This window comes from Hemibagrus wyckioides, linkage group LG02 (genome assembly GCF_019097595.1).
Source record: "Hemibagrus wyckioides isolate EC202008001 linkage group LG02, SWU_Hwy_1.0, whole genome shotgun sequence".
Taxonomy (NCBI): domain Eukaryota; kingdom Metazoa; phylum Chordata; class Actinopteri; order Siluriformes; family Bagridae; genus Hemibagrus; species Hemibagrus wyckioides.
This window is the reverse complement of record NC_080711.1, coordinates 15,760,548-15,786,560: the sequence shown is the minus strand read 5'-3', so window position 1 is coordinate 15,786,560 and position 26,013 is coordinate 15,760,548. Positions and strand designations below refer to the sequence as shown.

At 37.6% G+C, this 26,013-nt stretch overlaps 1 protein-coding gene across 1 annotated transcript in view; it reads right to left on the bottom strand.

Annotated features, from left to right (window-relative positions):
• Positions 1–20,915: 20,915 nt before the first annotated feature.
• The window catches only part of rnf213a (ring finger protein 213a), a 40,883-nt gene continuing 35,785 nt past the window's right edge, over positions 20,916–26,013 (bottom strand). Inside the window, exons 57-67 of the mRNA XM_058376172.1 lie at positions 25,842–25,936; positions 25,309–25,560; positions 25,027–25,159; positions 24,830–24,913; positions 24,560–24,740; positions 23,059–23,260; positions 22,884–22,961; positions 22,303–22,500; positions 22,032–22,121; positions 21,710–21,888; positions 20,916–21,623 (exon numbers count right to left, since the gene is read on the bottom strand). Of these exons, the coding sequence (XP_058232155.1) occupies positions 21,470–21,623; positions 21,710–21,888; positions 22,032–22,121; positions 22,303–22,500; positions 22,884–22,961; positions 23,059–23,260; positions 24,560–24,740; positions 24,830–24,913; positions 25,027–25,159; positions 25,309–25,560; positions 25,842–25,936 (1,646 nt within the window). The 3' untranslated portion in view covers positions 20,916–21,469. The remainder of the gene's footprint in view (positions 21,624–21,709; positions 21,889–22,031; positions 22,122–22,302; positions 22,501–22,883; positions 22,962–23,058; positions 23,261–24,559; positions 24,741–24,829; positions 24,914–25,026; positions 25,160–25,308; positions 25,561–25,841; positions 25,937–26,013) is intronic.

Sequence of the window (26,013 nt, the reverse complement as noted above, 5' to 3'; positions counted from 1 at the left end):
AATGTTTCTATTTATCTTTTCTTTTTTTATTTATTTTTATACTCAGTTTTCTTAGATTAGATTTATGCTTCTTTGCTCATTACTATGTACCAGTACACCAGGACAAAAAAAAACCTCCTTGTACGTGTAAATCCACAGTGCTCAGTAATAAAGGTGATTCTGTTTCAGTGCCACAAATAAAAATCTAATCGGATATTGTACGTTTGAGTAATTACTCTTTTTTTCCACCAAACATCTTATTTACTCATCTTGAATCCTACTTATTTTATGCTTTAAGTGAATAATAACTACAGTAGCAGTAATTATATCGTCCTCAGTGTTTTGCACTCTTTCCACCAGTGGGTGTATATAAATCACTAATAATAAATCCAGTTAATAAAGGTGTGAATAGAAAAAAATGATGGTCATAGACGGCGTAACACAAAGCTGTGGTAAGCAGATTGAGTTTGTGTTGAAGGTTAGCAAGAGGTCAGAAGCCTGGAATGGAGATGAGAGAGGAGCTAGATGACAGGACCTTGGTTTCATAAGAGATGATTACAGGGGCTTTTCTCTCACTTCCTTCTCACTGATGCTTAAGGTTGAAACATGTCCCAGATGATTCAGCACATCAGCGCTTTTAGCCACCTACGCAGATGAGATCAAAACATAGGTTAGTTAAAGGAGGGGAAGTCGGACACCTGTGAACAACTAACAATGCAGCATCTGTTTTACATGAAATAACACTTTCTTTTTCACCTCCTAGATCCAGGCCATTTCTGACACTAATCTCTGAGACAAAGGGGAATCATTGAGAGTAGCATTCGAGCTGGGCCTAACATGGTGACAAAAGGGTTAAAGTTTAATCCCATAAGAAAAAAAAATAATGTTAAAACTGAATGTTAATGTGTGTCTCAAATGTATCATCAGTATTTTTTAGCTTTTTAATTTCTTTATTGCTTTCTGCTTGATAAATGTTATTATTTTGAAGTGTACAATAAGAGACAATACAAAAATACGCACAATTTGTCAGACATCAAATCACAAATGGCTTATTGCTTTGATTTGTTTATTAATATGTCTAATAATTTCTTCACATATCTTACCTTTGGGATCGTTCTCCCACTCTATCATTCATTCATTAATCTTTGGTAAGTGTTAGATCCTAGCCAGGGCTGCGGTGGATCCAGACGCTCAGGAGTGCTGGACATGAAGCAGCACAAATACTCCCTGAATTCGACTCTAGTCCATAAAGGCAATGTGTAAATATACAGATTGTCGTATTTAAGTCCTAATACACCAGACAGACTGCAGCGGTCAAGTGATCAGTGCTTCTTTTTCCAGTCATACCAGTAGATGGACTTCTAACATCTTCCAGTTAAAATAAATTGCAATCAGTGCACTTTAATCATGCAGCTTTTCTTCTCATCTCCCTTCTCTGCTTTCTCGACAGTTTGGACAGATGCTCACACCAGTGGTGCTACAGCGCTACCATTAGTCCTGTTATGGAATTACAGGTGCGGTAAGGCAACTGCTTTGCTAGTTTAACGTGATAGCTTGAGGAAAATAATCACTTTTACTACTTGTTGAGGTCGATTTTAAATAGCCTGGTGTAAAAAAGCAGCATCTCTGATTTACACACTTCCATTTACATTCACAGCATTAAGCAGATCCACTTATTCACAGTGCGCTGTATTCTTCAAGTACCTGATTATACCTATGTACTAGACCTTGACATTGGGTTTAATAACAATCTTTATTCATATAGAACATTTGTAAACATTTAATTTTTGAGTCAAAAGTCTTTTCATATATAAAATATTAAACGGTCAAAGAAATAATCATTAATGCATTGCTTATAAATCTGTCCGAATGACCTAGAATTAGTTCCAGAATCTGTCAGAAAAAGTATATTTAGCAAAATTAAAACTCAAGTACATTTATAGTGTACTTTATTAGTGTTTATAGCATAACAATTATATATGTTATAAGCATATCAGTAAAGTAAAATAATGACCAACCACATAAATCCAATAGTTAAATGTGGGCAAGAAAAAAGAAAATTAAAAATTAAGAAACATTTAATGAAATGTGTTGTCCAGATTGTATTTAGAGTTCTAGCAGGCAGAGTCCAGCATTCTTTGGTGATTTCACTTCTCAAAGACATCTGTTTTAACTCACTATTCAATTCAATTCAATTCAATTTATTTTGTATAGCGCCTTTTACAGTGAACATTGTCTCAAAGCAGCTTTACAAAAGAAGAAAAACAGAGAAAGGGGAGGGGAAAAATGAAAAAAAAAAATGTTTGATGCAAACTCTGGACGGTTCAGAAATGGACTTTGGGACCCGTAGCATATACCCCACTGAGTTCAAAACAATTACACTAAACAGGGTTTCAGTTAAAAATATATCAAAATGTAATTAAAGGGTGTTCATACATTTATGAGTCATGTGTTAATTCATTATTATACCATATCACTGCTGAATTTTCAGAACAGCAGCTCTGACACTAGTGTCTATTACGATCAAATCTCAGTTATAGTAATGCATTTAATTCCTCACATTCACCTCTACATTTACAGTATATATACACACATTCTTAAGGTATTTGGCAGATGTCCTGTTGACAGACAATGTTGTTGTTGTTGTTGTTTTTTCTCCAAGACATATTTTTTTAAGTGCCAGTTTATGTACTTCAGGAAGAGATGAAGATATCCAGTGAAAGTTTATTCCACAAACTAGGTGCCAGAAGAGAGAAGAGTCTTGATGTATAACTAATAAAAAACAGATTTTAAATGCATGTATAAAGAGACTTTATCTAACATCCATGGAGTCACTGAATTGTAACTGACAGTACAGACTGCCCAATTTCTTGAATTATTTATTTTTTTGTTGACTTTTCCTTGTCAATTTTTCCTATTCAAAACAGAGTAAAAGGATGTTGGCCGTTTACCATAACTGCTATAATTTATTTCAATTGTATTTGTATAGCGTTTTTAGTCAAAGTCAAAGTCAAAGGAGCTTTATTGTCACTTCAACCATATGTAGCAGATGCAGTACACAGTGAAGTGAAACAACGTTCCTCCTAGACCAGAGGTGCTACACAGAACACAGACAAAGTACAGTGACACAGACAAACATAGAACTAAACATAGAGATAAAAAAATTAAACTATAATTTAAAAATTAAAATTAAACTAAAAAAAATTACTATACTTAAAATTACTATACTTAAACTATACTTAAGGTGCAATCTTTAAGACAAACAACAGAAGTGCACAGGAAGACAAGACAAGACAAGACAAACAACATATAGGCCGACCAAAGACCAAGACAGTGTTAGATAATGAAAGTGATTATACAGTGATTGCAGTTATTGCAATTATTAAAGTGACACATGTAACAAGACTAATATAAATATAAATGTAAAGTGAAATGTAAAGTAAAGTGCAAACAGGACATTTAGTGTGTGTGTGTGTGTGTGTCTGACTATGTCCAGGACAGTCCAGTTCTTTTTTGTGCATGTGTGTTATGTATGTGTGTGTGTCCGTGTCCAGCACAGTTCAGTTCTCAGTTCAGTGTTTTAACAATGGACATTGTTACAAAGCAGCTTTACAGAGATATATAAATTTAGGTAAGAAGTTATAAATCTATCCCTAATGAGTATGATGGTGACTCAAATAGGGAACCTTATCTAAGTAACACTGGTCCTTCTTATCTAAGTAACACTGGTCCTTCTTATCTAAGTAACACTGGTCCTTCTTATCTAAGTAACACTGGTCCTTCTTATCTAAGTAACACTGGTCCTTCTTATCTAAGTAACACTGGTCCTTCTTATCTAAGTAACACTGGTCCTTCTTATCTAAAAAAAAGTGCAATTGTGTAACCAGGAAAATTATTTTAACATTTAGTTTATCTTGTTGAAGTTATCAACTGTTCAATGAATAAGACTTAACGTGATAAACTGTTCATATCAATTAAAGCATCTTCATGGTTTGTAAGTGGTACCTTCTACAGCAATCCTTCAGTATGTATCTCCAGGTTGTTCACGCAGGTTCATCCCCAGCAGCAGTGAGAGCCTCCAAGTGATGAGACTCCAAGCAGTAATATGGCATCAGGATGGATCAGGCAGGTCTGGAGAGCAGAAGCGGTCAGGATCTCTGGTATCTCAGGAGTAGCTTGTGCAGCTCAACATATCGCTAATGTTATGCTTCATTAATTTGTTATGAAAGCATTAAAATTATTAGCATTAACATTGTGTGTTTTATTGAAATTTAACGTCTATAGATATGAAGGATGTGAACTTCACTGCTTCAACACTTCAGCCAAAAATAGACCTGTCCCTCTGGGTAATGCTTGTGGTGAAGAAGGGTGAATGAAATGAACTTGTTTAGTTTGCCATGCTCAACCTCTTGTGAGAGTTCCTCTATCCCCTGTGCCAGATCGTAATGAATTGTGCTGTGTGATTAGCATTCGTACAAGGTGTTTAATGTGCACAAGCTGCCACCGAAAATCTCTGTCCACGTTTGCTTGTTCGGGTCACTGATTCCACTAAGAGAAAGCGAGAAATTACAATTGCAGTCTGTCCAGCCAGTGTGCTTGCCAAGGTCAATTGGAACAGATGTTGAACGAGGGCTTGGATGTGTCTGCCAAAAGTCTCGGGTATTTCACAGCAATTTTCTTTTAGGAGGTGAAACAGGACTAGGTTGACTCCGCAGATATTAGAAACCATTTGGCTCGACAGATCTTAACACATGTTAATATTAATGGTAATATTAATTTGAGGGCTGCAACAGCTGAGAAAATAATTCGGGGAGAATTAATGATTGCTTTGAGTTGTATTTGGCCAAAAACGTTTGTCACATAATCTGTATATTTTTTTTTTCTTATTTGGATCTTATCCCAAAAGACTTAATGTAGTACATAAGCTTTGGCTAAATTCATCACATGGAACATTTCAGTTTGGGCACAGCACCATTTGGGTCTCAACAACACCACCATTTTCTTTTAGCCTCACTGACAAACGAGTGCTAGTGCTACATTTTCAGAGTATGTCAGCACGTATAACTTGCATGTAATTTGAGGCTACATGTGCAATACAGTTTTAAGCTAACACAAAACAAGACTCTGCCAGGGTTTTGTTTTAATGGTACATGAGCATGTGATTGCTTTAGCGCATGGCCTGAATTTTTCCTGTTTAAAGACATGAGGCGCAAACTGCAGATAACTAGACAGTGAGGTGGTGTTCATACTGGGCATGTTTGCTGTGCTCCAAATCAGAGTGTGATGGTTCCCAGTGCCCCAACAACATGGGTCTGGTTTTACATTCACTTGATTCTATGTTACATCATCACAAATGTGCATAGAGAACACAACATGACTCAACTTTTTTTTTTTTTTTCATTTCATTTCATTGTCTGTACCGCTTATCCGATCTATCATCGGGTCAGGGAGCCTGTGGCTATCTAAGGATACACCCTGGACAGAGTGCCAACCCATCACAGGGCATCAGCAGATTCACTCACGCAATCACACACTACAGCCAATTTAGAGACTCCAATCAGCCTAGAAGCATGTCTTTCCTGTGGGAGGAAACCCACCAAGCACAGGGAGAACATGCAAACTCCACACACACAGTGAGCGGGAGCGAGACTCGAACCCAGGATGCAGGAGGTTTGAGGCGAACATGCTAACGTGCTAATTATTATTATTATTATTTTACGTGCAAAAAGTGGATACACAATATCTGCCATGTAGATGTTAATATCACTCCTAATACAAGTGGCTCAAGAAAACAAGTTTTCTCTTCCTGTTCTCGGACTGTGTGGCTTTTCTAATCTAGTCCTCATAGATCTGAAACAAGTCTCCGTCTACTGTCACCTGCTCCTTATCAGAAACTGAAACAATTAGAAATCCTAAAGAAAATTATTAACATATTATCATTTGTGAAACTCTAATAACATGTTATCTAAAAATAAAAATTGTGTAAAAAATGTATGAACTGTCAGAAATGAAGCTAGGTAGCTTGTTGGGTGGAGAATACTAATCCTTAAATTGTCAATATAACTCCAAACATACAATTTAAAGCCCTTTTGCTTTTTACTAGATGTAGTGACAGATGCCAAGCTCATAATGCGATTGACATTATTCACAGTTTCTGTATCGGTAGACGATAAAAAAAAAAAAAAAAAAAGCTATGCTAACAGCAGTCATTTGAACAATTTCAGCGGCCACTGAGACTAAACGCAGAGGCATCCATGCATAGAGTACATTATGGCGATAAACTGTCATGTGTGGTATGTAAGCAGAAACACTACCCATATAGCACCTGACACTGGAACCGATCTGCAATTTCATGCCCTGATTACAATTTCTAGTCATAGTATTGTGTATTTTACACCAGCAATGTGGTGATGAGCAGGAGTTTAATATAAAACAGCCACATTTGCAAGAATCAGAAAGTCTCGGAGCTGGGCAATCTGCCCACTGCACCACCACTGCTAGAATCTTTCGAGTGCTATCTCGATGACAGGCACAGTGTAATATAATATAAGACTAGGAACGTCCTTTCAAAGCTCAACCTCACTCAGAAACACAGAGGTTGGTCCAGCTGTGAAGCTCATTCCCTTGGAGGAAGGGTAAAATGTCGACACCTGTTAGCTCACTGTAGCAACACCATAGCCTGGCATGTTTTCTTTAGCTTCATCACACCCGTCTTACTACCACGGTCACTCTACAAATAAACACTCTGTCAGTGACATGTCCTCAAGAACCGACCAGTTTTAAGGAAGTTCAGTGATCTGAGACCCAACAGCACTGTGCTCAGTAAAATAAGTGATGGAGTGTTCCAATCACACTTCCATACATCCCAAGGAATATCTCATGAGCTCATCTGGCTGGCTCTGATGAAGAATTATGTTTTTTACAGATCATGTAGGGTTTCATGGAAAAGTGAAAAAAGCCCCAATTTCCTTTTGGTACCTGCAGTTATACACAGGTCAATGGAAATGCTTCACAAACACTGTAATGAAAGTATTTGAGTGTTAGAAGTGCATGTATGTATGTGCATCTGGTGGAATGATATCTATGTCTGGTTTATGACTGGAAATGGCAGAGTGACTTTTACTTACTTACTCCACCTACCTCTGTGTGTGTGTGTGTGTCCTTGGTGAGTAACATGCTCCAGGATTTCATAAATCTCTTCAAACATCTGCCTGACAGTATTTTCTGAGTGTGTTTAGTCACACAGAACAAGTCCTAGTTTAAGCAAATAAGCACAGTGGTGAATTCTCAAAACCCCACAAGCTCCATGCTGGGAAACAAAACCTGCCAGGTCAATGGCATGCTTTTTTAAAATAGCACTGAAGTAATATAGAGAATGTAGAGAAGATATATTGTAATTAATATCTACCAAAACATGTAACAGATCATCAGTAGAGCATGCAGGCTGAAAGGAATACATTTCAATTTAAAGAATTTATTTATTAGTTTTTAGTGTTTATAAGGAGATTACATTTTTTACCAAGGAATTTTTTCCCCTTCAAATGTATGAATGATTCAAAGAGTCCACAGTTTTTTAACTGTATGTGTTTCTGATACTGTAAACACTGTATATTTTTCTAATTCTATACGGAGGTTAGCTTCTTGTGTTTCAGCAGGAAGATATAAAGTGAAGAGAAAGAGTCGGCAGAGATGATGAAGGTGTGGGTGAGATGGACTGTGGTGAGCTGCATGAGTGGAGTTATGGATGTTTTTTTGTTTCTGATACAGTTCTAAAGATATGACAAGACTAATCTGTGCAGATGAATCATTATGTTTCTTTTACAGGGTTAATTGAATCAGTATGTTTGTGGTTTTCAGGAAGAAACACCTATTATATTTCTTGCTATTATATTAAAACCTGATGTTTTGGTCTAGGTTGGACCAAGCGCTATACTTATTCTATTCTATTTCAAATCCAGCATCCAATATCGATTTTTATAGTAAGATGTTTTTGAACTCCTTAAAACCTTCCTACAGTACGTATTTGTCTTTTTTTCATTTCTTTCACTTGATTCATTTCTTCTCTTGCTTATTTATATTTTATTTCTTGGTTTATTTAAACACGGACAGTGCACATTAATAAACATTACTGCAAATGTGCCAGAGTTAGGCTATTTTTCATCCATAGCCCCTGGACAGAATGTTACCAAATGTAAAGTAAGAAGTTATAAAATTACAAAATGAGTAAAATTAAATTATAAAAGTGAAAAAGATTCAAAACGCACAAGAGCAAAACTACAGTAAAACATGCAAGCAGGTCGATGAGGGCAAACTGGCAATAGCAGGACAGAACAAATGACCATTAACTGAGTACTAATGAATACATTTCTTTAACTGAGCTCTAAATAAACTGCATATGTCCAGTCCATTACTAGTTATCAGGTTCCATTCTCTTGCAGCTGTAACAGAGAATGCAGACTGACTGAAATGACTGTTCCTGAGCAGAATAATGTAAAAAGAAATTTTACAAAACTAAAAAAAAAAATGTGTAAGTTTATCCTAACTGAGGTAAAAACATCTCACAATAAAATCTAAGTGTCCTGACTCATTTTTAATCAGAAAAAAATAATGCATTTGTTTATACTGATTGAAAAGGTCAGATAAAAAGGTCAGTTTCCATTCCACTGGCAGAACGGCATGTTAGTGTACCCGATACCTGGTAAAAGGGGTTAATGCTTACTAAATTTGAATTGATGATCTGTTTGGAATATACTGCTTTGTTTTCTAAATCCTGGGTAATGTTTCACTGCACATCCACGTCAAGTGTTATCATATGATGTGGTTGAAGGCCATCTGAAGCCCTTATCCAGTCCTTCCTCTGCTCATGCTCCAGAACAACAGCTCAGGAGGTCCCCCCCATGTACCTGATAGCACTCTGCTAATTAGTAGAGGCCTGACGGGAAGCACATGAGTGTATCGCAGCTCTTCCTGTGGCTTGGAGATAAGCGTGAGTGGTATTAATATGGCAGTTGAAGGCTGTGTGCCCTCTGTCACAGCTGTGAATTCTGGAGTGTGTAAACAGATATTCCAATAAACATACAGTCAGCTGTAGTATGATTATCTAGTAGCACAATGAAGTAAGACTTACAAGTGCATCTCTGCTCAAGTTTATTTATGCTGAGATCAGATCCAAATAATGCAGAGTAAAGTTTTACGCCATGAGACTGTCCAGCTCTATTTGCACCATGAATTATGACCTCATCTTTGTTATCATGTCTGCTCTGTCTGTGTGTGTGTGTGTGTGTGTGTGTGTGTGTAAACTCCCAGAAGAAGTGAATGCACTTTGGGGTCAAGACCTTACCAACGATAACCCTTCTAACAAACCTGAACACTCAGCTCTGTGCACTGTTTCTCAAAGCTTTCGCATTACAAATCTGATACACATGCACACCCCCTTTTCTTATCTCCATCCTCCCTTCCTCTGCTTATCAGAGAACAAACCGGCCATGAGCGAGTTCACAGCACCTGTCTGAGCGCTGTAATCATCCACTAGAGGCCTGGAAGGCTGATGCTCAGATGTACAGTTCGCTTCAAATTCCATTTTCTCACCCAAATATCTGCTTGTCTTCACTTTTCTTTTGTTTGTAGCCACACAAATGTGATAAACATAAAGAGTGGTTTTGGTTGTCTTAAAAATGAATATTCAAACTGATTTTTATGACAGACTGAGTACCACTGTGTTTTCCATGATAATGATCCGTTAATGACAGAACTGATCTTAATCCTGGGTTATTATAAACTCAGGCTAAACAGATCCTAGGTTATGTTGTTTCACATTCAGCACTGCTCATACCTGGATTCAAGTCTGGCTCTTCATAAGCTGATGTTTCACACTGTACATTTCCAAAACCTTGGCTTAAAGTTCTTATTTGCATATTTCCAGTATCAATATCTATGATTGGGTAAAGACAGTACAGGTATTGTTATCTTTCTTTGTTATCATTACAGTGTGCACTTTTGTGATGTCCAGCATTTTGTCATCTGACACTACAGAGTCCTCCTGATTTTCACTCAGTTCAAGAAGCAGTGCAAACCCCTACATTACAAGTGTGAAATGTTCTTTTTCCCAGGGTTAAAAAAAATTCAACAAGATGCTGTTCATTGCTGCCCTGACATGAATGCCCATTCTTCAAAGTGTGTTTTATGTAGTAAAGAAACAGGAAGTTGTAATTCATTTGTTTCACCCTGAGTTAAAGATTATATTTAGAATGTGTGGTTTTGCCTGTGGCAGCAAAATTATGAATGAAAACCCTTTAACAGCTATGCTGTGGATTGTACCACTTACCAACCAGAGATGGCTTTGAACTGCAATTGTCACAAACAGTTTAAAACTCAAGTCTCTATTAGAGAACAGTAGATAACTAGAATAAATTTGATTTGACAACAAAATTATGTAGTTGCACTTTTTGGTCAAATACTACACAGTTATAGAAGGGATATTATTTATCATCACCTCTAGTTTGCTCAGTGTATGAATTAAACACGTCCCGATTTTTATATATTTATGTAAAGCTGCTTTGTGTCAGTGTTCCGAACTGTTAAAGAGTTATAAAAAATAAAAAATGAATTTAACTGAATATACTGTAAACCTGGCTTAAAAAGAATGTGGTGTTCGAGTCAATAACTAGGTTTTTAGTTGACATTTGCAAAGGACTTTGCAGACTGGCAAATTTTGTTCTCCCTTTAGGCTCATAAATCATAAAGGATAAGGAGCAGCAGTAGGATTTAATGTTCAAGGTCTAGACATCCTCCTCATAATTAGCACTAGTAAGATTTTGTTTTTAGGTTTGTACTAATGCACACACAAAATCCAGCAAATATTTTGAAACAGTGAGGGAGTAGTGCCCTCTGAAGGTGCACCATGGAAAAATAGGTTTCTCTTGGGGATTCCATTTCTGAAAACTGCTCTATTTGGGTTTCACTGTATATTGAATCCATCTGTGTTTAATACCGCTTGCAAATAATGTTCCAGGGATTACATGAGTTAATAATAAAGGCATTTATAAATTTCGTAAATGGATCAAAATGATTGCTTTCAATACAACAGTCTTACAGCATGACAGTTCTATGTATGCAGTTTAAGCACAGCAGAATATTTGGTCAGATGTTCGCCGATTTGTCAGTCAGATTATTAATGAAATGTAATTACTTGTAACCTTGCTGTTATCGACCATTTCATAAACATGCCTTGTGGTATGAAATTTAAGATACTTTGCAATTAGCTACTATTGCTTGTGTAAGCAGCACATCTTAGGTTCCATAACATGAGGCAAAATCCATCATTTGGGGCATTAGTACTATATAAATATACTATTTTTTTTTTAAGTGAAAAAAAAGTCATATTGAGGATTACATGAACTGATTTAGGTTTTTTGTGCAGTTCATTATAAACCATGATTTCTGACATGAAGAACATCAGGTTTTTAAATTGCACCCTTGATTTGTCTGGAAAGATTGCATCAGCTGACAAAAGTAAAACATACAAGTTTCATTTAGGAAAATTAGAGACTGGACATGAGGGCTCTGTCTGAGACGAGTGTAATCACATTATAATTGCCGCTGGCAGGAAATGACACGCATTGTCATGCTTGGGCATTGTGAGCCAGTGCTGATGGGTGAGTTCTCTGCCAGAAACAACAGTCAGGTATAAATATGCCATTGCAAATTACAAGTTAAGAGACTGTTACAATCACTTTGTCTGATTATTTTCCATTAATTCTGAATGTCTGAAATATTCCGTTTTCACATGCCTAATGGTCTAAAAGATGTATTCAATAAACCCTTACCATTGCTTCCAAAGGTTTTCCCTCTATCCAGTGATTTAAGTATTATTAAATAATTTTCATTTCAGGTCAAAGCCAAGTGCAGTAAATATACAGCAGGAAAGCGGACTGCATTCCATTTGATTCTAATTCAAGTTTGTGCAATTTTGCACTCTTCAACCCTGCAGTGAATTCAACACTTGCAAAAATATGAAATATACTCTAAAGATCTAAATCACTGATCTGAGTACATGTCATGGTCATGTTTAACAGCAAGAGATAAACGGTCTCAGTTCGATATGGCCAAACAATTTCGCAAAACAATGAACAGCAATAGTGTACTTGGACAAGCTATGCTCACTCATTTTCTGTCCATAATTTAAAAATAACCCTACTTTTTTTTGGCCAACTTGACAGCTAGATATACAGTGACATGTCTTGGTCCATGCTTTAGCACCATATCACATGGCTATGAGGGAGAAAAATCTTAACATATAAATAGTAGTTTTCTCTGACAGACACGGTAAGTTATTAGACACGTCTATGTGTTTGAAACAAGAGAGAGTCTGCATCAGAGACAAATCATTCAGCTTTTCTCTCTGACCATCCAACAACACCTGCAAATTAAATAGCAAGATTAAACCTCCACACGAGATGCCAGTGATGCCAGTGAGTATATAGTGCTTCTTCCTAGAGACATTTCTATAAAGGTTATCTAGTCAGGACTAATATCTTCCAGCCACAAACCAGAGGTGAGATGTCTATATCCAGCATCTGATTTGTGCAATTGTAAATATACACTGCTCATAAAATTAAAGGAACACTTTTTAATCAGAGTATAGCATCAAGTCAATTAAACTCCTGGGATATTGGTCTGGTCAGTTAAGTAGCAGAGGGGGTTGTTAATCAGTTTCAGCTGCTTTGGGGTTAATGAAATTAACAACAAGTGCACTAGAGTGTATGAGAAAAAAATGCCCGGTCTCATGTGACAAAAGTATACAGGCAGTTCCTGGAGGATGATTGAATTGATACCACTGAATGGCCCCCACGCTTACCAGACTTAAATCCAATAGAACACCTCTGGGACATTATGTTACAGTCCATCCGACACCGCCAGGTTGCACCTCAGACTGTCCAGGAGCTCAGTGATGCCCTGGTACAGATCTGGGAGGAAATACCCCAGGACACCATCCGTCGTCTCATTAGGAGCATACCCTGATGTTGTCAGACATGCATACAAGCACGTGGGGGCCATACAAACTACTGAGCTCCATTCTGAGTTGCTGCAATGAAATTTCAGCAAAATGGACTAGCCTGCTGCATCATTTTTTCACTTTGATTTTCGGCATTTCTTTGAATTCAGCCCTCTATAGGTTGATCATTTTCATTTCCATCAAACGATGTGGCATCCTTTCATTCCTAACACATTACCCTATCCATATCAGTATAAATATCCAGCATGATATTTTTCTCCATTGAGTTCCTTTCATTTTTTTGAGCACTGTATATCAATCTGCTGGATTTTTCCAGTTAAATCCAGTTGAAGCCAGTTGTTTCTCTTTTTAGGTGGCACAGTATCGGGAGCAGAAGGCACTGTTTCATTCAGACAGTGCTGCAAAGGTGAAAATCGAGACTTTCATTAACTTTCATTAGCCAGTGATTTAAAATGACTCTATTAAAATCTTTCTTGTATACCTGAAATATTATCACAAGCAACAATATTTAAGAATTCTCAAGTAGAATGGATTCTCTGCCACTTACAATACTAATACAAATGTCAAACATACGAATATGAAAAAGACTGGAAGCATGAATGGGTTACAAATGGTGTAGAGTATGTTCTAGTGTGTCGTTTCTGCTAACTGATATTCTCTCACTCTCTCCAGATGTTCCAGATGATCAAAAGCATATCGTCTGTTTCAGCCTCCTCTGTGCCATTCGATCCAGATTTCTGCACGTCAAACCTCTGAACTTAGTTGGAAAGCAACAACAGCTAAGTTGGTAAATTCGCAGCAGCTGATGCTATGGAAGACTGTTGAGAGTATCCACTCAGCAGGGCATACAGGTTCAAAATGGTTAAAAAGAAAAAAAAATACAATTTGGAAAAGAAAATCCCTTGTTTTGAAAAAACAGTCTTAACTGAATCAAACTCCCTGTTGCAAAGAGTGACTCAGAAGCAGTGCACCCATTCACACGACCTCATGGGTTGGCAAGGCATTATACAAGGACCACTAGTACATCAGCACTTCATAAAAACATGTTCTCTTCTGGTCAAACTGAATGAGAATCTAATCCTGATGGACAGCCAAAACCTGATGGCGAAGCATAGACTCATATTTGATGCCAATGATACTCATGAAACATCAGAAAAATGAGACTGGCCTATAATAACTATAATCCATTACTATTTCAGCCTCATACAGCCCTGTTCCTGATTATCCTCAGAGACACACTGGAAACATTTATGATGTTTTTCCAAAAACCTTATCATTTTACTGCAACATCCAGGTTAAAATAAATACCTTACACCTGAAGAAATCTAAGCTACTGAAATGTGTGGTGTGAATGCAGAGAAATGTTTACTCCACACTGACTGAAATGTACTGTAATTATTGAAAGTTAATGGCAGGAAAATATGGTAGGTAACTAGTGTGTAACTAGCTCATACACTATATGGCTGAATGTTTGTGGACACAATGCTATCACAGTCTGATACAGTTAACAAGCAGATTGTCAAATGCACAATATCATTATTGTACTAATGTCACATCACAGCACCTTGGATAGTATCTCACTGGGGTCTCATAAATGCATCATAACCTTCCTGAACTATGCATCTCTGCAGCTGCAACCATCACCAAACACCTTCTTCAGGTTCTCCAAGATTAACATTTACCACTAGAAACAGAAAATACGACCACATATCCCTATCACACTACATTAGCTCTTACAAAACCTAGCAGTTGTCTCAGACACCTCAGTGTTTAAATTTAGGCTGAAAATATATTTGTTTAAACAAGCATTTTGTGGATAGTTTGTCTTAGGCTGATCCCTACACCATGATCCATTCTGATGGTTGGAGTCTTGTCGTTTACAGGCTCTCACTGCTTCTGAGGATAATCCCATATGAACAGCCTGGAGATTACTGTGGATGGTACCACATACAAGCCACGAAGATGACTTTTGACTGCAGTTTATCTGTGATTGGTTCAGGATTACTTTGCGAAAATATTGTTAGGACTGCAATTGTCACAGTTTTGAGCTCAAGTTTCCATCAGTGAACAGTTGATCCCTTTAATAAGACAAACTTCACAATAAAACTAGAATGAATTTCCTGTTTTTTGATCTTGTAATACAGTTATAGAAGGGAATTATTTATAATCACACTTTCTGGTGTCACCAAGATGAGGATTAGTTCCCTTTTGAGTTTGCTTCCTCCAAGGTTTTTTCCTCATATCATCTCAGGGAGTTTTTCCTTGCCACCATCAGCTTTGGCTCTGGCTTACTGGTAGCTCAAGTGGTTAAGGCGCTGGGTTGATTAGGGTTCAAGCACCACCAAGCTGCCACTGTTGGGCCCTTGAGCAAGGCTCCTAACCCAAGGCTCCAGGGGCACTGTATCATGGCTGATCCTGCATTCTGAGCCCAACCTCCAAGGATGGGATATGCAAAAAAAAAAAAAGAATTTCACTGTGCAGTAATGCATATGTGACAAATAAAGGCAACTTACTCATTCAAAAATGATATCCTGAATTCATGTGAAAGCTGTAAAGCTGCTTTGTGGCAATATCCATTGTTGAAAGCACTATACCAATACAACTGATACTGAACATTTCCCCATGCAGAGCTGAGTGTACTGCTCAACGCCATTCTATTTAGTTACAAATGGGATACATTGGGACATCTTATCTAGGTGAAAATCACTATCCATGATCATTCAGAGGGGGGAATAGTGGCAGAGCTTACTGTGCTTGCCAGTCACTTTTTTAACAAGTGATGTTCTATCTGTCATCATTCAGAATCAGAGGTGATCTTATAAGACGATTGTAGTATGAATATATTATTTATTGTAAACACTGGTCACTTCATTTTGGTATTCATGTGATGTCTATGCCTGGCAGCTGGTATTCATCGAAAAACAGTTACATACATAACTAGTGTTTCTGTACCAGTCTAATCCACTAAATGATACTTAAATTCCATCCACTATCTTCTTTCTCGTCTTCCTCTTCTTATTAGCAACATAGTTACAGAGTTGTGTATTGATGTGTAGTAGGAGTGATGCTTTAAAGCTAAATACAAGAGTTTGTTTAATGTTCTTTGCTAAATGTTTTCCCCATTATAAAGAGTACTGCCTATTCTGGTTAAACCATCAGTTCATTGCTCTGCTCCATTATCACTTTATTTTACTGCAACCTTTTAGTAAATTAATCCGAACTGAATTCATTATGGACATTTTATGGACTAAATTTAAATGAAGCTGCTATAACCAAAATATAGTTAAATGAGTTAGTAAAGCATAGTATACCAAATGGCCACAAACAAATGCAAGGTAGCTGTAGAATAGAGGCATGACTAAAAACGAGCACACTCACACTCAAGCAACACTGAAGGGTTGGAGTAAGTGCTAGTTCTCAGTTTCCAGAGAATCAAAGCACTTCTGTGGCCATTGTGGTGTGAAATCAGGGAGTGTTTAACTGTATAAGATTTAATACTCACTGTCAAAACTTAATACTTGTTCCATGGGGTTCCTGTTTATTCTTTCAGTGCAAGGGTGCAAACGTTTGACCCATGAGCGATGACTGGGGTATTAAAGGCTATAATAATTGACTTTAGAATTCATGTTCTTGGTGAACTGGTCTTGTGAACTCTAATTCAATTCAATTCAATTCACTTCAATTCTGCTCTCAAAGCAGCTTTACAGAAATATAAAAAATTCTAAATAAAAATGAGAAAGTTTAAAATTTTCATTTATATTTATCTCTAATGAGTAAACCAGAGGCAATAGCAGCAAGGAAGAACTCCCTGAGATGTTAGGATGAAAAAACCTTGAGAGGAAGAGGGAACTCATCCTCATCTGGGTGATATAAAAGAGAGTGATTTTTAAAAAAGGTTTAAATATTTGCTGAGATTTGCTGTTAGCCACTGTTATTCCCACAAGGGGGCGAAATAGAGCTATAATCCTACAGCCTTAAAATACTGTTAAAATGTGCTAATGCACTTTCTTATTAGCAAGCAGAAAATGAATGCAGAATAAGAAGAAAAAATAAGTAGTTTCAAAGTGTCCAGTTTTCCTTCAAAAATGGAGCAGTTCCTATATCTTCACTGTTCATCAAAGCTTACAGCATATCAGCCTCATGAGCACACATAGCATGCTGAAAATACAGAACAGATTTATATGTTTAAAGATATAAAAATCCATAAGGTGAAGCTTCCAACTTAGCAGTCCACCTTTACCCATGGTCATGAAATTTGGGTAATAAATGAAAGAAGAAGATTGTGAATATATGCGTCAGAAATGAGATATCCCTGCAGGGTGGCCAGGCTTACTCTCTGAGATCGAGTGAGAGGTTTGTTAAATCTGGGAGCAGTTGAAGTAGAGCTGCTGATCCTTCACATTGAAAGGCGCTAGTTGATGTGGTTTGGGTATCTCATGAGGGCGTCTCCCTTTAGAGGTGTACCAGGCCCAGCTATCTGGGCGGGGGCCCCAAGGTCCAGCCAGGACCCACTGGAGAGATTATATCTCCCGGGTGGCCTAGGATCACCTGGGGATCCACAGGAGAAGCTGGAGGTAGTTGCTGCAGTCAGGGAGGTGTGGGGATATCTGCTCCCCTTGTTGCTACCACAACCCTGATGAATTAAGTGGTTTAGCAAATGTCTGGATTGATGAAAGATTAAATAAAATTGACATTTACATTTATGCCATTTGGCAGATTCAGTCTTCTAGAAGTGCTTTGATGTCTCTATCAGTGAATACATCGATACCAGTTCACTGGATCGATGACTGATTCCATCAGACTACTCTTGAGGAGGTAATTTAGCAAGAAAAAGAAATAGACAGCATTTTAAAAGTTAAAGGTTTTAAAAGGTTTAACTATTAGTAAGTAGTTCAGGAAGTTCTTTAGATGCCATTTGAAGACTGTCAGTTTGGACATCTAGGGGAAGTTCATTCCATCACCTAGCTGCCAGAACAGAGAAGAGTCTTCATGCAGATCTTCCCTGTACCTCCTTCCTAGTATTTCAGTGTTTAGTTTGTCATCCATTGTTTCACAGAACTACTTGACAATGTCTAGCCATAGAATCAATTTCTGTAACAGGTCTGGTGGAAGCTTCCTCGAAGTTTTCTATCAACAAAACTCTTTGTTCATCCATACTAGAGCACTGACAATCTGCTCATTTCATCTCCACTACATCTCACAGATGGACTAAAAGATTAAGGCAATTGCAATGGACATTACGTGTTTTCTTATTTATTTATTATACTTTGGTGCACATAACATTAATAAAGACCTGTTGTCCAGCAGAATGGATGTTTACCACCTAATAATAAATCAGCAGAAGTTACTGAAAAAAATATCATTACCCTGAAGTGAGGCATGCCACTCCAGCCAAAGAGGCAGCTCATTTTTACTAATGTATTTTATTTAGAACCAATTTTCTCTCATTGATATAATATAATATAATATAATATAAAGGTCAGAAACTTGAGGAAATTTTGTGAAGATGACCTTATGCTAAGCTGACAAAGAAAAGAAAAAAAAAACAGACATTCAGTGGCATCATCCGACTTATTCTTCAGCGATTCCTTCTTGGGAAGATCCTATCACAAACATCACTGAACCTTCACCTCCTTGTGACTTCATCAAACAGTATGTTTCCCAGAAGAAAAAATTAAAGTGATGAACACAATGACTGTTTGTCTATGCTGAAAAAAATGCTGTGAGAGGGTATAAACATGCATCAGCATGAAATCAAAGCCCTTGTAGGCTTACACATGGCAGTGGGAGTGCTGAAGTTCCCCCAAAGTGTGAGTTATATAGATTTATTTTATGAAGTCAGACCTCTATACTCTTCTTCTTCTCCTTTCGGCTTTTGCCATCAGGGGTCGCCACAGCAAATCATCTCTCTTTACCTCTCCCCATCTTCTGCATCCTCAACACTTGCACCCACTAGCTTTATACCCTCATTTATTACATCCATATACTTCCTCTTTGGCCTTCCTCTTTGCCTCCTGCCTGGCAGCTCCATGTCCAACATTTTTCTACCAATATACTCACTCTCCCTCCTCTGGACATGTCCAAACCATCTTAAACTGGCCTCCCTAACTTTGTCCCCCAAACGTCCAACATGAGCTGTCTCTCTGATGTACTCGTTAGACCTCTATACTATGACGTTTAAAAAAAACAAAAAAAAACGGTGTCTTTCACTCTGCATGGAAGAGAAACTCAGCATTAACAAATACATTGTACTGTAGTGTTAAGAGGAAAATTTCCTGCCTCCACTGCATCAAAGGAAAATCAGCAGAAGTGAACTAGCATATGATTTTCTTAGGTGCCACCTCAGAGCTCTCTGAAAGTTATAAGGCCATGTTAGGCCATGAGGCCTCATCTGTAATCCATCTGTGTCAATGACTACACAGCTCAAACCACAAGATCCTCTTAGATAACTTGAGCAGCAATGAAGAGGGGGTCCTGCTGCCAACTCATGACTGATGAGTGACAAACAGATGTCTAAAAGAGAAAGGTTTGAGATCAAGGCTTGGCTTGCAACTATGTTGAGAGATGGGATCAGAAGAAAGATTCCTTTTATGAAAATCAAGCTCCCTGAAGTGTGATGAGATATAGCAGAAACATATGAAGTGATGAGATGTAACTAGGCTGTGGGCAGTGTGGAAAGTCTAAAAAGGACAGATATCAGGTCCAAAGAATGGACCATTTGAATGATTGCACATACCTTTGATCTGGCTGTTGTGAACGAGTACCAAAAGATACAAAGCATGTCATAGCATTTACCAACAGTACACACTGGATCAATCGCAGAAGCCCTTGTTCAAGCAGGGAAGCCATAAGCAGTGAGGAAAAGAGGAAGAACAAATGTGGCACAAAGCGTACTGTTCTGAGACGAACCAGTGTGGAAAGTTTCTGCTGAATGACGGCCAACTGAAGTCGTCCGCACTGACATGATGGACCACAGGCCAAATTACAGTAAACCTAAAGAAGCAAATGGGTGTAAATTGCCACGGTGCACTGGGAAACACATGTGTACTGTGACAAGTGCAAGGTACACTACTGCTTCATTCCACAATGAAAATGTTAGAAGGCAACAGGCCAAAAACAGGAACTCTGAGATACGGACTAGTATTTCTCAACAGCATAGAGTTACAGACAAGGGTTAAGAAATAAACAGTGTAAATGCACTGCTTTCACACACACAGACAGAGTACCCAAATAATTTCTGCAAAGTGGCTTTGAGACAACGTCCAATGTTAAAAGCACTATGCAAATTGAGCTTTCTAGTGGCTTAAATTATGTGACACATATCAATAAAAAAGTAGAATTATACACCACCTGAGCCCATCCTTTTCTACAGCAACATTCCCAATTGAGTCAATGGTCCTGACAATGGTCCTAGACATGACCTTTCTGGTCCTGTCTTCACTGTCTTATGTGTAAGATTAGACACCCTCAGGATTATGCATAGGATACTAGTGGAATATACTAACCACAGCTGTATTGTACATATACCCATGAATCTTACTATAGTGGTGTGCATCATTGTGGTGTGCATTCAGAGGCTTGAACAATGTTTAAAATAATACAGCAGTTACTAACTACATTAACTAAACATATGAGAAACTTTATTTAGGAAACACATTTTAACACTATTTCACTACACATCATTTTCCTTACAGTTTTACAGTCGAAAGTGCAACAGAACACATGGTAATGGTTAAGTGTAAGGCAATTATTTTTATCATCATCATTGTTATTATTATCATTAGCATTGTTAATATGTAAGATTTTCCTAACAACTTCTAACACAGATAACTAAGCAGAAAATCGGAGCAGCATTATAATCCTTCTTTGTTACTAAAACCCATGATTAAGGCTGAGTCTGGTCCCAGAAGATCAGCAGTGATTTTTTTTCTTTTTTCCAATTTAATCCCAGAGCTAATGTAATTTTCAAAATGTCCCTGAGTATAAATTTTGACTATTTCACTTGTACCCTGATCAGTACATATATGGGAAAAGATTCTGCCGAGCAAAACCCAAAGAAAATAAGTGTAAACAGATTGTCGGTGACAAATAAGCTGTGAAAGGATAATGAAATAATAGAGAATGCTGACAAAAGGAATTATCACAGACTGTATGAACGTTCATTCGTTTACCTGTGGAAACAGGAAGACGCATTGTTGTTGTGCAAACTATAGCTCGTTTATATTTCCAGCCTTTTAAACTGGAATTTTTTAGCACAAATTTCTATTATGCTAATACTTCAGCAGCAAAATCAAACTATAATTATATATTACATTGCACTTTAATGTGCAACCAAGTGGCACTTTTTTTCCCCACAGGCACCTGATATGAAAATGCTGCTTAAATATGATGATTGTAAAGAAATGCAATTCTGAGATAGTAAACTGATATATGGAGTTATAGAAGAGTGATGATGAGAAACTTGTGATGTGGGCTTTATCTTTGCATTCGCTCTTGCTTAAGTAGAATGGAGAACTTCCAGGCCTCAATGTACTGGGCTAAAAGTATCTCATCAGGGAACAGCTCCTCCACATCTGGAGGGACATCCATGTCTTTTCGCTCCATGTACGACACCATAGTGTCTTTCACACTGGTAAAAGAAAACCACATGTACATTAAATTGCACTGAAAGTATAGTATACAGAATACTTGTAATGATTCTGGTCACAGACTCACCTCCAGTTGGGCTTATAGGTGTCCGTGGCATTGGGGTGCTTTAAGACCAGCAGCAGAAACTCGTGCATTTCCAGCAAAAACGAGTCTGCACTGGTCTTTGTGAAGAAGCCAGTAAGCAGTCTCTTTTCCTTCTCTCCCAGAGTTTTCTTATACTCCTTACTTATCCCTACAAATGGGTCCTAAGAAATACACAAATCAACTTAAATGAAAAATTGGCTGAGACCTGCAACTTAAACAATTTGAAAACACTTCCTACAATGAAACCTTAAACCTTAAAACATTCTATTTATGAAACTGGAATTCACAAGACCAATTCCTGTACCCTCTTTAGGCGTAGCATTGTCTCAGATTTGAGAGAGCTGAGAAGCTGCCACAAAGCCACACAGTGTTTCAGACAGCACCTACTCAGAGCCTGTAGATTAAGCACAATGTTTATAATTACTTCCATATCTACGTAATATACATTTTCCTGTTGACATACTGAATTTACACAAAGTGACAATTTATCCAAAATACTTTGATAAATACTTGGATATACTTTTTTATGTCTATGAGAGAAAATCAGAATGAAAATCTTCAAACGTCTTAGTGACCTTAAATACATGCAGGGCTATGTGGTCAGCCATTTGGAGTTCTTCCTTCAGGTAATCACCCAGCTGCATGTTGGGTTCTCCTCCAGTCATGGCCAGGAAGCCCAAGGCCACTTCCACAGTGGACAACGCCTCACACACGTCACTGTAGGACTGCAGCTCCACGGACAGTGTGGACTGGCTTAGTGAAGACAAAGGCTCCTGTAGCAGATACACAGCAAGGAATAAAAGCCAATTTCTTATCATAATACTTTTATATAATAAAGAGAACACACATAACCATGGTCTCTTTAAGAAAACACAGTAATCATTAAGCACATACAATTACCAGACACTTTAATGGAACCTGTACACTTGCAACTTAGCCAATTATTTGGCAGCAGCACAGAGTTTACACAGAATGGTTGCCTGACATATGATCGACTGATTGGAAAATTGCATGAATAAGCAGGTATACTTTAATTTCTACTGAAGTCTGGTCAGTGTAAACACTAGTTTGGTCACAATAAAAATCAAACTATTCAAACAGCAACTCATCCATATTCTATATATAAAGTCATAACTGAATATTTCTTAAAACTTACTTGCTGAACTTTGCCTTTCACATCCTGGAGGATATTTTCATAATTTCGGTCATGTCTGTTTACAAGAGTTGGAATTCCCTAAAAGTCATAAACATATAATTAATGTCATTTTCAAGTGCTGAATTCATATGATTAGTGTAGTTGTGTGTGTATCTTGCATGTTCTGCAGACCCACATTGAGGCTGAGTAATGGCTTGCCCTGTAGAAAGCGTGCGAGGAGTTGCTGCTGGATCTTGGGCAGGTCATACTCGGACAGTGTCTCACGGCCACACTCCATGCTGTACTGGCAGTTGGAAAGCACCAGAGGTAGCAGATCTCGTTCTACCTCATATCTGATCACATGGAGCTCTGTCAGGTCTGCTGGACTCACTATGTAACTGTGCATTTAAAATAAAACAAAACATGATAAGGTCAGAATTTTTGACACCCTTGTTAAAAATACATAAAATGTCTTCATTTTGTGGTCAATTTGCTTAAACCCACACTAAAACCCTATAACCCCCGAAAACTGAAGCAACGCATTACAATTAACTATCTTTCCTACAAGTTCTTATGAATAAAATCTAACTGTAGCTTGGTCCTAGATAGATAGATAGATAGATAGATAGATAGATAGATAGATAGATAGATAGATAGATAGATAGATAGATAGATAGATAGATAGATAGATAGATAGATAGATAGATAGATAGATAGATAGATAGACAGATAGATCCTGTGTAAACCGAAGTGTACGGTACATAGTGTACAGTTTGTAGTACAGTGTCATGTCGTTCACCAGACATGAAATGAATTGGGTGGCATTTCAATTACTGAATGCAAAACTCTAAGCAAAACACCACAAGAAAAAGTAGGAACAGAGGCATCACCAGGGAAACTCAGTGTATGGAGAAGTCTATAGTTTCCAGACATCAGGCAGCCATAACTGCAAATGATTCGCAATACACAATTATAAACAAGAATTTAATTTAGGTTTAGGTGTTAGGTTTTCAAATTGCTATTCGGCCTTAAAAATGGTGGGCTACTTGTAAAATTCCTGCACTGTTCATCAATTTAAATAATTAACTACACTTTGTGCGTTATTTAATTTCAACATAATAACAGTATTTTCTTTCACTCACCATCTTTAACAAGAATTCCAATAATTCTGTATATATGGTGAGTGGGGCTGGCTTATGCTTTGCTCCTGTCTTTATAACATTTAGCTTGTCTGTTACAGACAGAGGAGCATTTTCTACAGTTCTGCTTACAGAAAGCACTGATTCATTTAATGAAGTTTCAGCACTGCAATTCCAGTATGACTATCAAACTGACAAATGACTACCTGATCATATGTAATCATGCACCATACAGATATCTAAAAACTTGCTGTTATGTTTAGTTCTTGATTTATGAACTGTCTGACTTAATTTTTCTTGCAGGATCAAACTTTTCATTAAAAATTTTTCTCTACAATTTATCCAAATCTCACCCAGTAACTATTTCTCCTTACAGCCCAACAGTAATCGGGAGAAAAATGGCTAATGTTATCCTGGCTAAGATTTGCTAAGCTAGCATCTTTGTGAACTGCAAACGCTTAAAGCAGCTGAAAGAGCTTGGAAGAAAGCATAATTATCATCTTCCAAACAAGAGTCAAAAGTAACCTGCAATAAGACACCATAATGTAAAGCCTTTACCTATTTTCTTCTCCAGTATGCTTGGCCACAGCATAGATTAAATCATTATGCAGGGCAATTAGGTAGCTGACCAGAGCAGTGGAACACAGACCCAGACCCTGTCTTCGTGGCAGTAGCACTTGCAGGTCAGAATTAAGGTGTAGGTCTTCTTGGCAGTACTCAGCTGGGAGCTTGATCTCTCCTGACAATTAAAACAAAGTCCAGATTTTATTACAGGAAAAACAATTTAATTATTTCAAAATTCAATGGATTTTATTGGATGAGGCGTACCATTTGTACCCAGAGATCCTCTCAGTTGGTTCCATGTGGACAGGAAGATATCAATACGTTTTTTATATGAAGTCATTAAGGATGCTGGAGGAAAAACAAGAAAATTATAAAATTCTAATGTCCAGTGGCAGACTTTTTTTTTTTTTTAAAGCTCATTAGAATGCATTGATTACAAAGCATAAACATTTAGACAATACCTGCTTTCAGGTTCTGCAGGAACTGTGCTATAGTGCCACATTGAAGCTCCATCACATTCTGGAACTTCTTCACTAGATCCCTCTGGAGAGCAAGAATGTCTGGGAGGAACTTCACCAACCTCAACTCTGCCTCCTAAACAACAGCATCCATTAACACATTTTCCAAAGATTTCTAAAGCAAGACATAGACTAAAGCAAGTTCTAACCTTAACAATAACTAACAATGCATAAAACAAAGCTCCTTGTCAGACTCCTTGCAATTCAAGCTGGAAAATGGCTTACCTTCTGTAAGAACTTCCAGAGGATGGGAAGTGTGTCCCTGCCTTCATTCTGCTCCAAAATGTGGCCCAGGCTCAAAACAGAGACACGTTGCCTGCAGCTCCACACAGAAGAGCCATGAATCAAAGAACCTTGAGGTAAAGTGCGTAGGAACCGCCGTGGCTCTCCATAAGCCACCTTCATCACTGGGTTAGATGAAACCCTCTCATCATCTCTGATGAAGGTGTTTACTTTTGCCAGCTGAGTTTCCAAAACCTGTGATGGGTAAGAAAATAACAAATACATAGCAAAGCATAACTCCCACCAAATACAACTTCAAGACATCTCACAGGAAGTAATATTTCCTTCTACCTTTACTTCTTATTTACACAACCAATCAGAATACAATTCCACAATGTATTCTAAAATGCAGATCTCACTGACTTGAGTGTAAACAGACTATTCTTTATTCAAAGCACAGATTACATACAGGAAGTGACATCAAGGAGAAGGGAATTAAAGTCAAGGAGGAAAGTTTCAAATGCTAGAACATCCACCTTCAGCTGGCTGGTGATAATATCAGTGGTCATCGTCATCTCCCAGCTATTTCTGGCATCTTTCGTTGAGAGCAGATTATCATAAGGTATTGGCCCTGTTGAAAAAAAAAATGCAAACATAAGAATGTAAGAACAATATCAGAGTGTATTTATGAGTATGGGATGACTGTGG